The sequence below is a fragment of the Zerene cesonia genome, chromosome Z, assembly GCF_012273895.1.
Source record: "Zerene cesonia ecotype Mississippi chromosome Z, Zerene_cesonia_1.1, whole genome shotgun sequence".
NCBI classification, from domain to species: Eukaryota; Metazoa; Arthropoda; class Insecta; order Lepidoptera; family Pieridae; genus Zerene; species Zerene cesonia.
This window is the reverse complement of record NC_052122.1, coordinates 4,441,959-4,457,288: the sequence shown is the minus strand read 5'-3', so window position 1 is coordinate 4,457,288 and position 15,330 is coordinate 4,441,959. Positions and strand designations below refer to the sequence as shown.

Genomic DNA, 15,330 nt, shown 5'->3' with positions numbered 1-15,330 from the left:
CTTAGTAAAATATATTACAATAGCCCCCTGTAGTTCAAACGTACCATGGCGCTGAAGTCGCGCACAGAGCGAATAGAAATAGTTTAATGTAATTATATATTTGATATATTATGTAGAAAGGAAAATATACTTAAAAATATAATGCACCAATAATGAAAGAAAAATTCATGCAAGTGTGGGCATACACGTTTCCTTATTGGTCCAGGTTATACTTATGTATCAAATACTATATTGTTAGTTTATTTATCTCGCATTGTTACAAAGAGCTTTATGATGCTAACAGCGAATGATCTTTTCAGTTTTGAACGATTCTTATGCCAGTACTTTACAAATATGGTCGTGCAGTTACTTATTTTGAATCAAAAAAGTTTTTAGGATAATAGGTCTACATACTTATTTTTAGCAATTATGAAGTAATAGCTCGCTTATGGAAAGAGCTAGCCTTAATACATTTTTCTGTCAACGATATCTCAGATAACAATGATATTTTCTAATAGTTAGGTAAAGTAGGAGTAAGTAGTGTTATTCAACCATTTAAAATAGGGTGCATGATCTAGGAATCGTGTCATCCCTTCAGTGAGATATTTATCCAATTTATAATGAAAGTTATTGAAAATATAAAAGTTTTTAAAAATTGTTTGTTTTATTTAAATCCCCGCCTTCTAATCCTTGTAATGCTACCGTATTAAATCAAATATATTTTTTAATGAATACCTTTTTTCTCAATCAAAAATAGCTGTGAAAGTTTAAATGAAACCCTTTGATCAAGGCATTCGTATGATTTTCTTTAAACAAATAATATTTACTATGTTTTAAACTAGCCTAGTAGGTAATGATTCAATCACAATTTTTTAATATTTCTGCTGAATCAACAAGATGTACCTACATTTACAAAAAAATGTATCATATTTAATGAAATCATTAGGTCCTACTTTTTGCGTTATGCATTTTGGCGCTCCTGGCGATTTGACGTCTAGACATGTGATTCAACAAACGTTATTAATTTACATGATTGGAATTTGTGACGAATTCAGAGCCATATTTATATATTATATTATATATAATTATTAACCTAATATGTCGAGATCCTCGATAACTCCTACCTCTAAAATAGTAAACAACAATTAAGAAGTTAATTTATAAAAATGTGATCGCTGTTAGATATATAATCGGATTGTACAGCACTCATTTTAGTTCTAATGAAAATAAGGATCATAATATTTCCAAGATTAATAGTAGCATAAAATCTGAAGTGTTGTGTTGTGGCGAGGTTTGGGAAATAAAAGCCATTTGTTTATATTTATTATATTTTAATCACATCAATTAGGGATCACGATTGACGTAGTCGCAGTAAGTGATCTGATACACCTATACAACAAAAGTTCACGTAAAAATTGTAAGTAAAATCAATGCTGAAAAAACGATGCGTGCCTTTTCAGAAATTTAAGAATTCTTAATTTGACTAAGAAAATACAGACATTTATATACAAGCATTCAGTGACCTTTTCTCAAAATAGTCCATATGGCAGAAACATCGTACTCCCGAGTGGCTTATTTCATAAAACATGTATAAACCAATTTAATGAGAATGTATTTCAATAAATGTAATAAGTACTTAATTAGCAGATCTTTATAATGGGAGTCATTTTTAGATTCGGAGAACGAATTCCTTAGCAAGTTTGCAATTCTTTTTATTTACTGACATACAAAACTCATCAATCAATTCGTAGGGTATATATACCCTCAATTTGGTATTAAAATTATCTTTATACAATTTGATCCGCAAACTTTCCATGAAGATCTTTAAAAGTCCGATTTATTTGTCGAGCTCCTACGCGGAAGCTTTTATTGTTTGATATAAGTTTGATCATATCTTAAGCCCAATTGTTCAGCCAGTAGACATCGCTCGCTATCTAAGTGTTAATCAATATCACATACATTATATACATTCTTATAATAATAGTTATACATATAATAACATACTTTTTCACGATGTTAACAATATTTTGAAACATCCACACAAATGACATGTATATTTTTGATTATGTTTTTAATAATAACACTTGAAATTACTAAATTTATAAGGAGATACTTAATATTAAGTACTGAAAACTCCGCGATCTGAATATGGAATAAGTGAATTGCACTAATTCAACTTGAACTTCAATAACAAAAACCACATAAATAAAAAAGTGGATAATAAATTTCAAGATTTTTAACGTATAACGCGCTTCCAGAATTATTTACATCTATGTATGATATATCGGAATTAATTAAAACGACTGTATTCTAAAACATCTAATAAATAATTACTTTATCTAAATCGGATCTTACCCTTAGAAATTTCTATGTATTGTTTGATATTCTAAGTCACGACTAGTTAATTACATCATTGTAAGAACATTATGAATATTGATAAAACTTGATGAGAATTGCATTAGATCTAGATTTGAAAATACTCGACTGAAAACTGCCTTGTAAGTACACAGAAATTGAATATGAATAAATATTTAAGTGCCGTGTTCGATCAAATTGTGTATTCACATGATTCGGAGCGATCAAATAAAAAAAAATGTCAAATCAACAAAGTAACACTATTTATTTGTATTTGGTACCTTACAGCTAGTGATACAATCTTCAATTGATCATTATATTCGCCAATTAAAAGGTAAACCAATAGGAGTTTTATAAATTTGACCAAAATGGAAAAGTAGATTTATAAATTTTTGGGTAAATTCCAACAAAAAGTACCTGATCAAATTCATACAGTTGAATACAACCCATGTGCCGAAACGAAAAATCAGTATTCTTATATATTATATTAAATAACGCATGATAAATCATATTTATACCGTTGCTACAACAATAGTTATAATCCAACCAATTTTAAAATTACCTCGGTTTGTGTTATTTTGTATGATCTATAAATTCACTTTAACTTGGGATCATTTTAATGAACATAATTTTTCACATCTAGTGAATGTTTAGGCGTCAATCATCCTAAATTGTATTTAAACTACGCGTTAAAGTAAAAAAAGCAGTATTTTTTTTTACATTTTACACAACTTAAATATACTTTACAATAATCCTATTAAATTAACAGGTTATTTACATACATCATACATCAATATATTGGGATATACGATAACGACGGCTCCTAAAGAATACGTAAATACTCAAAACCTATTTTACTCATAATTGTATATATTTTGCGTGTTTTCATCATTTCCTATTATTTTTAAAGCAATTAAGAAGTAAGCATAAAAAACAACATGTAAATAAGTACTTCGGTACATAAATCTATTAAAGACATCGCCTATTATTTTTATTGGAAATATTACGTGTAATATACAAACACTCCCTCGAAATATCGTAATATCCGAGACAAACATTAAAATATGAAACAATATTAAAAAATTATAAAACCCAAGAAATTATACAAAACTTATTAAATGTTTCCAAATTATTGTTTAAAATAAAAATATAAATCAATTTCAATACTCAGCTTTCGAGTTTTTTCTTTAGTAAAAATTGGCTTAACATAAAACTTAAAAGTGCACATGTGCTTGGTACACAATAACATGATCGCTAATGAAAATCAATGTCCACTTCGCGACACTTGCACTTTGCATAGGTGATCGAAAAATATACGTACAATAGTGCGATATTAAAACCAACTTAAAATAATTCTAACCATAAGCACAATATTTAAGCGGTAAGTTTTTTTAAGTTATATTATTTTTTTTTTACGTTTCCATAAACGTTTTTGTTCAATCTTCATATTTTAAAAACATACAAATCCTTAAACAAAAACTGATCAGATTATTTTCAATAATTATCTTCAATAATTAACAAGCAGCACAAACGTATTCTTAAGAAGCCTCAATAAATGCACATGTAAAATATTACACGTCTGACCATTTACAATAATTTATTAAAAAATACATTTCAGTCAAAATGTATTTATCCAAACGGACATAACACTAGTACACTATTCAATCATCATTGTTATCATCATGTTTATCATCTTGTTATTCATTGAAACATTAAAAAAAATGTACACAATTTAAGATCAAGATTATCACAACACATAGTCTTGTATTTGGTAGGGTAAACATCAATCACTTTCATTATTTGACAATACTGCTAATTTAAAACGTCCGTAGCCTGTTTCACAACTTACAGATATGTTCTGTATAGCTTATCTGCCATTAAAATAACACCACAATATCAGTAAGTCGTGAAACAAGCCCTTAAAATAGTAAACATACATTCACCACATATAAATGTATCCATTTATTTTCCTGATTAATCATTTTACTATGAAGCATTGAATTCGCACCTCGCGGAGGTTGTTACTCAGAGACCGAATGTCACACAATGAGATGCATGGGAACTGTGGAAACAAAGAAAAAAAAATTAAAATAAAGATAAAAAACAGCTGTGCAACTTTTCTCGAAGCTCATTCACTGAGCCGAGAACAAAGACATTTAGTTGACTTCACGGAAGCATATAAATAAAAGAAATAATAAAAATAAATCAACAATATATTAAAATAACTACTAAAAACGCAAGCTTCACTGGTGAAATTTTTATAGTATCTTTGTATACTATTCTTTGATCAGTATACAGTATCTATATAATAAATAGCTTTTGCCCGGGGCTTCGCATGCGTTATATTTGGTGTAATTTTATAGATGTTAATATACATACAAACCTTCCCCTTGAATGATTATCTATTTAAAAAAATCTATCCAAATCTGTTGTGTAGCTTTAAAGCATACATACATACATACATACATAGGGACAGACAAATATATATTGTATTTTCTTCTATATCTCACCTCAGTTTAGACAAGTTGCAAAACGAGCCTCTCATTGTACGGGGTATCATCGTCCTCCTGCTCCTCCATCTCCTGCTCTTCTTCCTCATGCTCCATTTCCTCGTCTTCCTCCTCCTGAGCGAAATTAATAAATCAAGATTGTTTTGAAATTGAATTACAGTATGAAGCAACTCAACATTAACGTTTATAACGGTTTCAAAATCGCCTATATGAGAAAGTTTGTGAATCGAACCAGTTTTACCAAGCCAAAAAATAAATTAAAAACTCAATGTCATTTCTCCATTCTCTATCTCACTGGCATCAATATTTATATTGTTTTGAAAGTGACTTTTTGCCTATTCTTAATTTCAAATCAAATTCGATAGCTTAAGGAATAAATCCATGTTTTGCCATCACATATATTTTAATACAGGGGAAGTTAATAACAAACTCGTCCAAATAAATAATGAGGCGGGATGAGTGGAAACAATTATTTTGTAATCCTACTAATATTATAAATGCGAAAGTTTGTAAGGATGTGCGTTTGTTACTCTCACGCAAAATCTACTTAACCAATAGCAATGAAATTTGGTACGTAGATAGCTGGACAACTGGAATAACTGGGATACGGACTTACGCGGATGAAACCGTGGGGCGCAGCTAGTTTTTTCAATAATTATAAAGGATAAGACTCACATCAAAACCAAAGCAGGTATCAACATCCCTCTCCACCTTTATGTCACGCTGTATCTTCTGTCTCATCTGCGCCTTGTACATCACTTCCCTCTGCTTCTCTAGCGCTTCTTCGTCTTCCTCTTCTTCATCCTCCTCCTCTTCCATTTCTTCTTCTGTAACAATACATTTAAGAAATAATTTCGTTAAAATTTCGAAAGGCTCGTTCTTTTAAAACTTTAAATCTCTGTTCTATTAAAATGATTGCATTTAAGATTAACATAGATTCAGAAAATATAACCATTCTGTGCTGCATTTTAAAAACAAATCACAATTTAAATTTTTAAGAGCTAATTGGGATGGTCAATTGTAAATGATTTTAAATGTCAAATTTCCATGAGACATTGAATCAAAGTAGAAGTATATGCTTAGATTCAGTATTGCTGATTATCCATTCTGTTCATCCGAACATTTCAAAGCATATATAAATTTAGATTAAAGAAGTATTTTTATTATTTTTTCCCCTCAAAATATTTATTCATATCACTTCAACCAGAGTATTCTCCCTACGGCATACCTTAAATTTTACAACAAGCAATACCAAAAAGCCCTTCCTTACCTTGTTGTTCTTCCATATAGTCTGGAGCCACTACAGCCACCTGCTGCTCCGAACCGTCCTCAAGTTGTATCACTTCTAGTACCACATACTGCTGGCCCTCCCCATCGGCCACAGTGACCAGCTCGCCCCGCTGTAGATCAGTGTTTGACACCTCCAGTTTGACAATGTCTGGCTGGCCACGTTCTTCTTCTTCTGGTTCAGGCACCTGCGTGTGGATTGCCAGGTTAATGTGGTTTTATAAATGGAAAACTTAAAACATATATTTGATAATGGCCAATAGCTGTAATGTTTTTTTATGACAAACTTGTCAAGTCAAGGTCCTTTGATAGTAGACTTTAGGCAGTGGCAAATACAGAATTGTCAGGGGAACGAATTTTTGCTGCGCAGTATTAAATGTATTCGCTAGGCTTTTCTTACATACATTGCAATGGTATAGTATATTGATTTTCGAGACTGTTATTATATATGTATAAATTGACGCATTATTTGCGTGTGTGATGCATTTCTAAGAATTATCGCCAATGTCGCATGCTGTCTTGACAATATTTTTATCATGTATACTCGCACATAATTTTGCCATTAATATGGCAAATCATAAAAATTAGCAAAGCATTCATGCAATTAAAACATCTATCAATCGCATTTTGCAAAAAAAATATATATATATTTGTAGATTGAATGGAATAGCAAAACAAATCTCCAACTTTTACACATTGTAAAATATATTTTAACTGGTGATCCATGTCAAAGACACTTCCTCTTGAATCATTATCTAGTAAAAATACTTGCATTAAAATTCCCCACCCCGCTGTCTGTCCCTATGTATAGGGAAGCGATTTTGTTCTATACTATAGTGATTAAGCCAAATGAAAATTCGCAATACAAGTGTTGAAACTATATAAAAAGCAGACTCAGTTTTCAATAAATAACTCAATAGCTCAAAGAATCACGATTTAGATGAATTATGACGAATATTGTAAGGATTTGAGAAAAACGATTGTATATAATATAATAAAACAAACAAAACAATCATTCCTCTTTAAAATGTTAGTGAACACAACTCCATTTGTATGTAAAATTTTGTGAAGATTTTACAAATGGAATTCTGTGGATGACCTGTTATGTGTATATTACCAGAACTAGCTCGTTCATAATTTTGGCCTACTTAACATCCTGTACATAATAATGACAAACAAGCACAACCAGCGCAGTACGGCGGCCATAAATAAATTCAAAAACGTCACGTACCACAACCTGTCCGTCCACGATCTTGACCTTCTTCTGCCTGCCGAGCTTGAGCGCCAGCGCCTGCTCGTGGTACCCCGACTCCGGGTCGTGCGTGGCCAGGTGCCGGATGAGGTTGCCCTTGTGCGCGAACGTGCGCTTGCACTCGTGGCACGTGTGCGTCTTCTCCTTGGGCGGCTTGGGCGCGTAGTTCGGGTTGTGGTACAGGTTCTGGTGCCGCCGGAGCAGCTGCTTCTGCCTGCGGGACATACGTCGGAATTAGGCGTTGTGCTCATCGTTTGCTTCTTTGAGAAGACAGAAGGCAATGCTGTCAACTGAATGTATACAGTAGAGAGTTCACAAATGCCCCATTTGTTAAACGAGTTTATAAATTTTTACTAACTTAGTGCTAAGGAGATTTAATTTATTAAGTTCTCCTTGTAGAAATATATTTAGCTGACGATTTATTAAGAGTTTTCCATTAAATAAATTTTGAAAACTATAGTAAATGCATGTATTATATTCTATTATCTTTAAATATGCCTTCCAACATTTTAGTTTACAAGTATATTTACCTGAACGACTGGTTGCACTGATCGCACACGAAGGGCTTCTCGTCGGTGTGCTTCAGCATGTGCGACTTGAGGTGCCGCAGCGTCGTGGACGCGTACGGGCAGAGATCGCACTTGTAACACTTCTCGCCTTCGTGTGTCTGTTCAAATGGCACCAGCATTATTCAATTGCAACTATTTTGTCATTATTTTAGTATATAAAAGCGTATGGGTCTCGGGAGGCCTGATAAAAGTAATAATTTAAACTCATCAACCCATATAAATGAGGAAAGTCAGACAAAGTGACGCGGGTACCGTAGAAGAAGCTATCACTTCAAAAAGCACTTTTCCTCACCTTGTTGTGCACCTTGCACGAATAGCGGTCGGGGAAGGTCTTGCCGCAGCGCTTGCATTTGAGCGGCTTGTCGGACGTGTGCAGCTTCTGCACGTGGATGCGCAGGTCCGTCTTGCGGCCGCACTTTGCTGGGCACAGCTCGCATGCGTACACTGGCTTCTCGGCCACTGTTTGTGTATTTTTTTGGTTGATAAAAATGTAGACAGGGAAGTTACGACATAATCTTACGAGTTTTCGTCGTTATTGTTTTAATTATATTGGTGCTACTAATGTAAAAAAATACTAATTTATTGGTATATAAAAACTGAAACTCTTATGAAAGAAGAAATAAACATTTTTGCTTGACCAGAAGCAGAATCTTCATCAAGAACCAACCAAACTGGAATCTACCCCCCAACTCACCGTTATGTATCAGTTTGTGCGCTTTGAGCGAGTTGGACTGCGTGAAGCACATGTTGCAGTGCTCGCACTTGTAGGGTTTCTCGCCGGTGTGCGTGCGCAGGTGACGCTTCAGCTTGAACGTGTCCGGCGACGCGTACGTGCAGTGAGGGCACTGTACGGTGTTTGTTAGATTAATTAATGTTTATAAATTATTAGTATGTACAGATTGTACATCCCCTTGGTTCGACTATAATTAGCAGATACACTTTGGGAGCTTTGTATAAAATTCTAATTGCTACAAAATTAACTGTTGTGACCGCTTTAGAAAACATCAGTATTAATATATAAACATGACAGATGTTTTAATATATAAACTCCTTTTGTATATCATATATGTTAAGATGAATTGAAGTGCAAAACATCATTTAATAATAGTACTATGTAATACACAAGCAGTAAGTTTAATATCACTTGTGTATTCCAAAATAAACAGTGTCACATATCAACCTATAGAAGGATTAGACTTAATCATAGCAGTATTTACTTGATATGGACGCTCTCCAGTGTGGCATCGTACATGTCGTCGCAGCTTGGACAGCTCGACAGAAGCATAGTCACACTCGGTGCAACGGTGGGGTTTCTCATGTGTGTGCTTGTAGCGCACATGTCTCACCAATTCCCCTGTTGACAATCAGAAGTTAAGAAACATTGATAATAATGTCCATACAAACAAATTACATTAATATCTCTCTTTTCCTATTTATTAATTAAATGAAACAGTGTTATAAAGATGAATGCCAAATCAAACCAAAACCAGTGTAACCCGAGTTTTATAAATGTTGAATACAAATAACACTGAAATAGTTAACTACTAGCTGCACGCCCCGGCTCCGCCCGGGTTGTCATTTATCGTAATTAAAATTATTTAAACTATCCTATCTCTCAAGTTAGATCAAACTGCACATGGTGTGCGAATTTTATTATAATCGGTTAAGTGGTTTAGGAGTCCATTGAGGAAAAACATTGCGACATGAGATTTATATATTATATTAAGATTTACACTAAATGCCTAAAGTTTTTCTAAGTAAAAATTAAATTGCACACATAATACTACAACACTTTTCAATTTAACTGATACCTTTTTTAATTAATTTTAAGTTACACAATATAACATAGGTATGGGTAGTTACCTGAAGTTGTGAAGGGGCTATTGCAATATTTGCAGACATGTGGCTTGACACCATTATGCATGTTCATATGATTCTGCAGCGAGGTCACAGTTTTGAATCCCCTCTCGCACACCGTACATTTGTGCGGCCTTTCATCAGAATGTGACTTCATGTGGCGGAGGAGGAGGTATCTGTTATATATCAAATATGTTTCATATTATGTGAAGTGAGGAAACAAATAGCATGTCAATTCAAACAGTAATAGATTCTCAAAGTAATAAAAAAGAAGGTTAGAAGTGAATTAAATTATAATATATTTACAGTAAGTTCTATTTCAATATGTTATCAACAAATATTGATACTCACCTCCTGTGACTCACATAGTTGCAAAATGAGCATGTGAAATGTGGTCTTACATATTTGGAGCGTCTTTGTTTTGGCTACAAACAAAGAAATATGTCATTAGTATTTTATTTGTAATAAAACTTTATTATTTGTTGTAATTATAATAAAACTTTCTTTTAAACCTGCATATATGTTGCATAACAATACTTAATAAACTTTAATTATTGAGTATTAGAGTGTACCTTGAGAGAAGATTCAGCAGCCTCTTGATTATTTTCTTCAGGAACCTCTTCATCTTCCTCATCAAATTTATACACATCATTACCTTTTTCCACCTAAACATATTAAGAAGTTGTAGTTTCACATCAACAGTGAAACATTTATTGATAAGCGTAAGCAAATAATAAGCAATTAAAGCAATAAAAAAAAAAGGAAAAAAGAATAAGATTCAGTCCTGGGTTTCTTATTATTTCGAATTGGTATGGAGGCCTTGTCTGTCGAGTTATTTGTTGCAGGAGTAATTCCAGTGTATCAAATAGAGTTATACAGATCACCCAGTGCCACAACTCTCCAACACTGCAATTAGCAATGCTTAAGGATGTCATGACAGGTCACCTGATTTTTTAATGTTAATCCACAATCTAAATAATTTATAAAACTTGAACTCAAAAATGCAAAGAGGAAATTCTCAATTTTGTGAAACATCTTCAATACATGCACATTTCGCAAAATGGATAAACTAAGGACTTCAATTATAACCACAAATAATTTGTTTCATATTAAAACTGAAACATAAGATTAATCATGAAAAAAATAACAAAAAACCAGCACTTAATACCACAACCGAAGCGAGCAGGCCACGCTTATATAAAAATTACCTGATCAACCTTTATATCAATATTAACAAGTGGTTTATTCTCATCTTGTACAACAAGCACATAACTGACTTCTCCAGATCCTGTTTCTGATGGCACCAAAGTGACAGTTTGATAGTTTTCACCATCCACTAGTAACTGTGTCCCTTCTGCTATCTAGAAGATTATTTTAATTCAAATCCTATCTAATGTTTCACGCAAAGACATGGATGGATGGACCAGGTTTATTAAACAAAGATTACTTTCATTCAATACCTTTAAAAAACAAGAAATGTATTAAAATAGACGTAGCTTGATCAAAGATTGTCTTAAATTCAAATTTAAAAATACATAATCGTACAAATTGTTATAAGGATGGTTGTTTGCAAATGTGTGAAAAAATGTTTATTTTAAATTCTATTCCTTATTATGTTATAGCTATAAAGTAAGTAATATAACTAAATTCTAAGATTATATATTAATAAACATTCAATAAAAGTTGAATTCATTTAAATCAAGTACTCTTTTAGAACAAAGACCAGTGAGAATGGATGAAATTTTCAGAATTTGAAATTTTGGAATTTCATAAAGTAACTGGCGGAGCACAAACCTGCAGACAAAAGTGGAATAAATATAGTCTAAAAAGTGCTTTAATAAAAGAATCAACTTATTCGTCTGCATTATTTAAAAAAGAGTATACATGAGAGAATTTAATGAATACTGGCAATCTTAAAAGAATGATAACTCCATGAAATTGTCTTATTGTGATCCATTGTTGATGCATACAAAGTTATAATTAAATATAAAAGACAAGGGTCAAACGAGTCATGAGGCATTGGACATTCAAATATACAAGTACAGCCAACATTGTTATATAAATTGGATTAGCTGTTCATTGCTCAAAGATGCTTATCGAACTAGTATTGAATATAAAATGTTGGCGATCAACACTGTTCTAATACGAGTGATCTAAAACTATTAACAAGCCCCTTTTAAGTAGAACAAAAATATCTTATTAACACAATTCAATATCGCGTTTTACAACTAAAATACATGAATGAGGAATAAATAAAATCCATGCCATAAAATATAAGTAAAGAACACTGCATCTGACATTCATTATCAAACTAAAAGAATATATATATATATGAAATCAAAGTAAATTTAAAATAAATAATACAAATTCAACAATTTTATAACTCACCTCTTCATTTTCATTTGTAGTGGGTATAGACACAAGATTGTCACTGTCCCCCGATGGTTGGTAATAATATCTGCCTTCTTCATCCACAAAGTATGTTACAGTTGAATCTGGATCTTCCTCTGTATTTCCTTTAAATTTGCGGTCATAAATATTTAATTTTACCTTAGCTATTAACAAAATGCAAAGTCGTCTACCCCATTTCATAATTTTTTATTATTTGTATGCGATATTTAGTTCTAACTTGTTAAGTTATAATAACATGAAATATAATAATTTGAAGGTGTAAAAGGGGATTTCATTACCTGCAAGTACTGAAGTACTCTCGGCATGTTGGTCCAAAGAAGACAAGTAGGTCTGAAGTAAAGCCTCCTTGCCCTTCATAACGTCCTCATCAGGAGGAGGCATGGCTACAGCCAAATTATATGATGTATCTATAAATATTCCAAAATTTTACACTCTTTCATACACAAACACGAACGCACATCACAAATGTTTCACTTTGCACTAATTTCTTTAGAATGCCATAACAATTCCAATAAATATCGTCCGCCATCTTAGCGTATGTTACATGGTTTATTCAAGCTGAACTACACAATTTTTTGATTTACCATATTTAAGAAATATAGCTCATGAAATTCTAGCCAGGTAATCAGCCACAAATTACCGCCACACAGTAAGTAACAAAACTAGTAAAAGATCACAGACGGCGCTGTCGTCAGCGTTAAATAGATAATTACGAAAGGAAAGACGTGTAATTCCACATGCGTTATAATCTAAAATCTACGTCCAAATCTACCGTTTTTTGTTTAACTAGATGTATCTTTCCTCCAACAACAGTTAATTGATATTTTAGTAATAAAAAAGTTATAATACCTGAATATGAAGGCAAGCTTCTAAATTTTCTCAACGAGGGCGTTCCAGTCAATTCTTTGCGATTGTGACGCCGTAATGGCGGGCTTGAGAACTAAAGAACAGTCATTACGCTCATTAAAATATTAGGGTTGCCATATACAAAAATAGCAATGTATTGATTGCACTTCATGTACAACTTTTCACATACTGCGCATGGTACAGATAAAAAATACATGTAATGCTTTAAATGCTATCTGAACAGTTTTGTTTAAATTAAAATGAAATATAGTCACTATTAAATTTGCTCCCACTCGGTCCAGCTCCATAAACCAGATTACGAGTTGGCAAACTGAAACCTTCACCTCGCATGCACATGCAGATCTCACCGTACTTAATCAAAATACGGATAGGAATACCTATAGGATAAGGAACCGAAAGGGATAGGTACGTAGGTAAAAAATAAAATAAGTAATTTTTTTTGTTGAAATGATCGAAGGCTAAGGCAAGATCGAATTTAGATAGAGTTAGTTTACTTGTACTTTTATGTGTGTATATATATATACATACACATATAAATTACATAAATTACTTTATATTCAAGGCCATGTATTGCCGAATATTTTTTAACTTCTGTTTATTCCGCCTTCTAGGAGATAAAAAAAAGAGAATCTATCCCACGCTTGTAATTTGTCGGAAAATTGTGGTTCGGGGTAGATTATATTTTGTAATCAATCTACGTAAAACATAAAATTGTGATATGGGCATTCGATAAAAATTATAAGGGGTTAGGTGAAATTTCGGTTTATTTCAAAGCTACACAGACAATCTGTCGACTTAATAAATTAAATATTTTTAACGATTAAATTAAATATCATAAAAGATTTTAAAAGAAAGAAATATAATTAAAGAAGCTTGTAATTTAATATATTGAAAATGTTTCTATGTCTACCCTCCGTTTTGCAATATAAAATTTTAAAAGATCGCAACTAACGCTTTTTAAACTTTAAACAATAAATCGAACGTGGAATCCGTTTGATTTGTTATTTCTAACGTTTTCACGCAATAACCAATGGACAAATTTCGAAAAATATTTCCCTATTCGAAAGCTGCAACTTTACCGAGGCACAACTAGTCTAGTAAACTTGTAACATCAAAAATCTATCCCACGCTTGTAATTTGTCGGAAAATTGTGGTTAGAGGTTTATTATAATTTTTAATCAATCTGCGAAAACCATGAAATTGTGATATGGGCATTGGATAAAAATTATACGGGGTTAGGTGAAATTTCGGTTTATATCAAAGCTACACAGACAATCTGTCGACTTAATAAATTAAATACTTTTAACGATTAAATTAAATATCATAAAAGATTTTAAAAGAAAGAAATATGATTAAAGAAGCTTGTAATTTAATAAATTGAAAATATTTCTATGTCTACCCTCCGATTTGCAATATAAAATTTTGAAAGATCGCAACTAACGCTTTTTAAACTTGAAACAATAAATCGAAAGTGGAATCCGTTTGATTTATTTTTTCTAACGTTTTCACGCAATAACCAATGGACTAATTTCAAAAATTTTTTTCCCTATTCGAAAGCTGCAACTTCACCAAGGGACAACTAGTCAGTAACATCAAAAATCTATCCCACGCTTGTAATTTGTCGGAAAATTGTGGTTAGAGGTGTATTATAATTTTTAATCAATCTCCGTAAACCATAAAATTGTGATATGGACATTCGATAAAAATTATAAGGGGTTAGGTGAAATTTCGGTTTATGTCAAAGCTACACAGACAATCTGTCGACATATTAAATTAAATACTTTTACTGATTAGATTAAATATTATAAAAGATTTCAAGAGAAAAAGATCTGATTAAAGAAGCTTGTAATTTAATATATTGAAGATATTTCTACGTCTACCCTCCGATTTGCAATATAAAATTTTGAAAGATCGCAACTAACGCTTTTTAAACCTGAACCAAACGGATTCCATGACTTGATATCAAAAATTTATCCTAACGAATTAACTTAGGTTAATTTTACTATCAAGCAATTAATCGTATGAACTATCAATTATACCTAACGAATACAGTACCGTACGTACCCTGTTTAAATTTTGGAGAATAAATTTAATTAAATATTGAAATGTATAAAGCAACTTTCAATACAAATGAATTTTACTTACTTGATACGAGATGTCCACTTCTTCACACCGCAATTCTGCAACAGCAGAGTAAGTAATGAACCCGGGCACTCGCCAAAACGCAATGTAGTTCTACGCA

At 32.2% G+C, this 15,330-nt stretch overlaps 1 protein-coding gene across 2 annotated transcripts; it reads right to left on the bottom strand.

Annotated features, from left to right (window-relative positions):
• Positions 1 to 3,631: 3,631 nt before the first annotated feature.
• LOC119835479 (transcriptional repressor CTCF-like) lies at positions 3,632 to 15,299 on the bottom strand. Of its 2 annotated transcripts, none has more exons than XM_038360321.1 (17): positions 15,234 to 15,299; positions 13,071 to 13,161; positions 12,500 to 12,628; positions 12,198 to 12,325; positions 11,018 to 11,170; positions 10,382 to 10,474; positions 10,161 to 10,234; positions 9,816 to 9,985; positions 9,170 to 9,306; positions 8,647 to 8,797; positions 8,245 to 8,411; positions 7,914 to 8,050; positions 7,363 to 7,597; positions 6,115 to 6,319; positions 5,520 to 5,671; positions 4,845 to 4,958; positions 3,632 to 4,396 (listed from the first exon to the last, which is right to left on the bottom strand). In XM_038360321.1, exons 3-16 carry the CDS (start codon positions 12,600 to 12,602, stop codon positions 4,851 to 4,853), a joined length of 2,013 nt encoding a protein of 670 aa, XP_038216249.1. In that variant the 5' UTR covers positions 12,603 to 12,628; positions 13,071 to 13,161; positions 15,234 to 15,299; the 3' UTR covers positions 3,632 to 4,396; positions 4,845 to 4,850. The 2 variants fall into 2 exon arrangements, with proteins under 2 accessions (XP_038216249.1, XP_038216250.1); XM_038360322.1 differs by having other exon boundaries at positions 11,027 to 11,170.
• Positions 15,300 to 15,330: the final 31 nt, after the last annotated feature.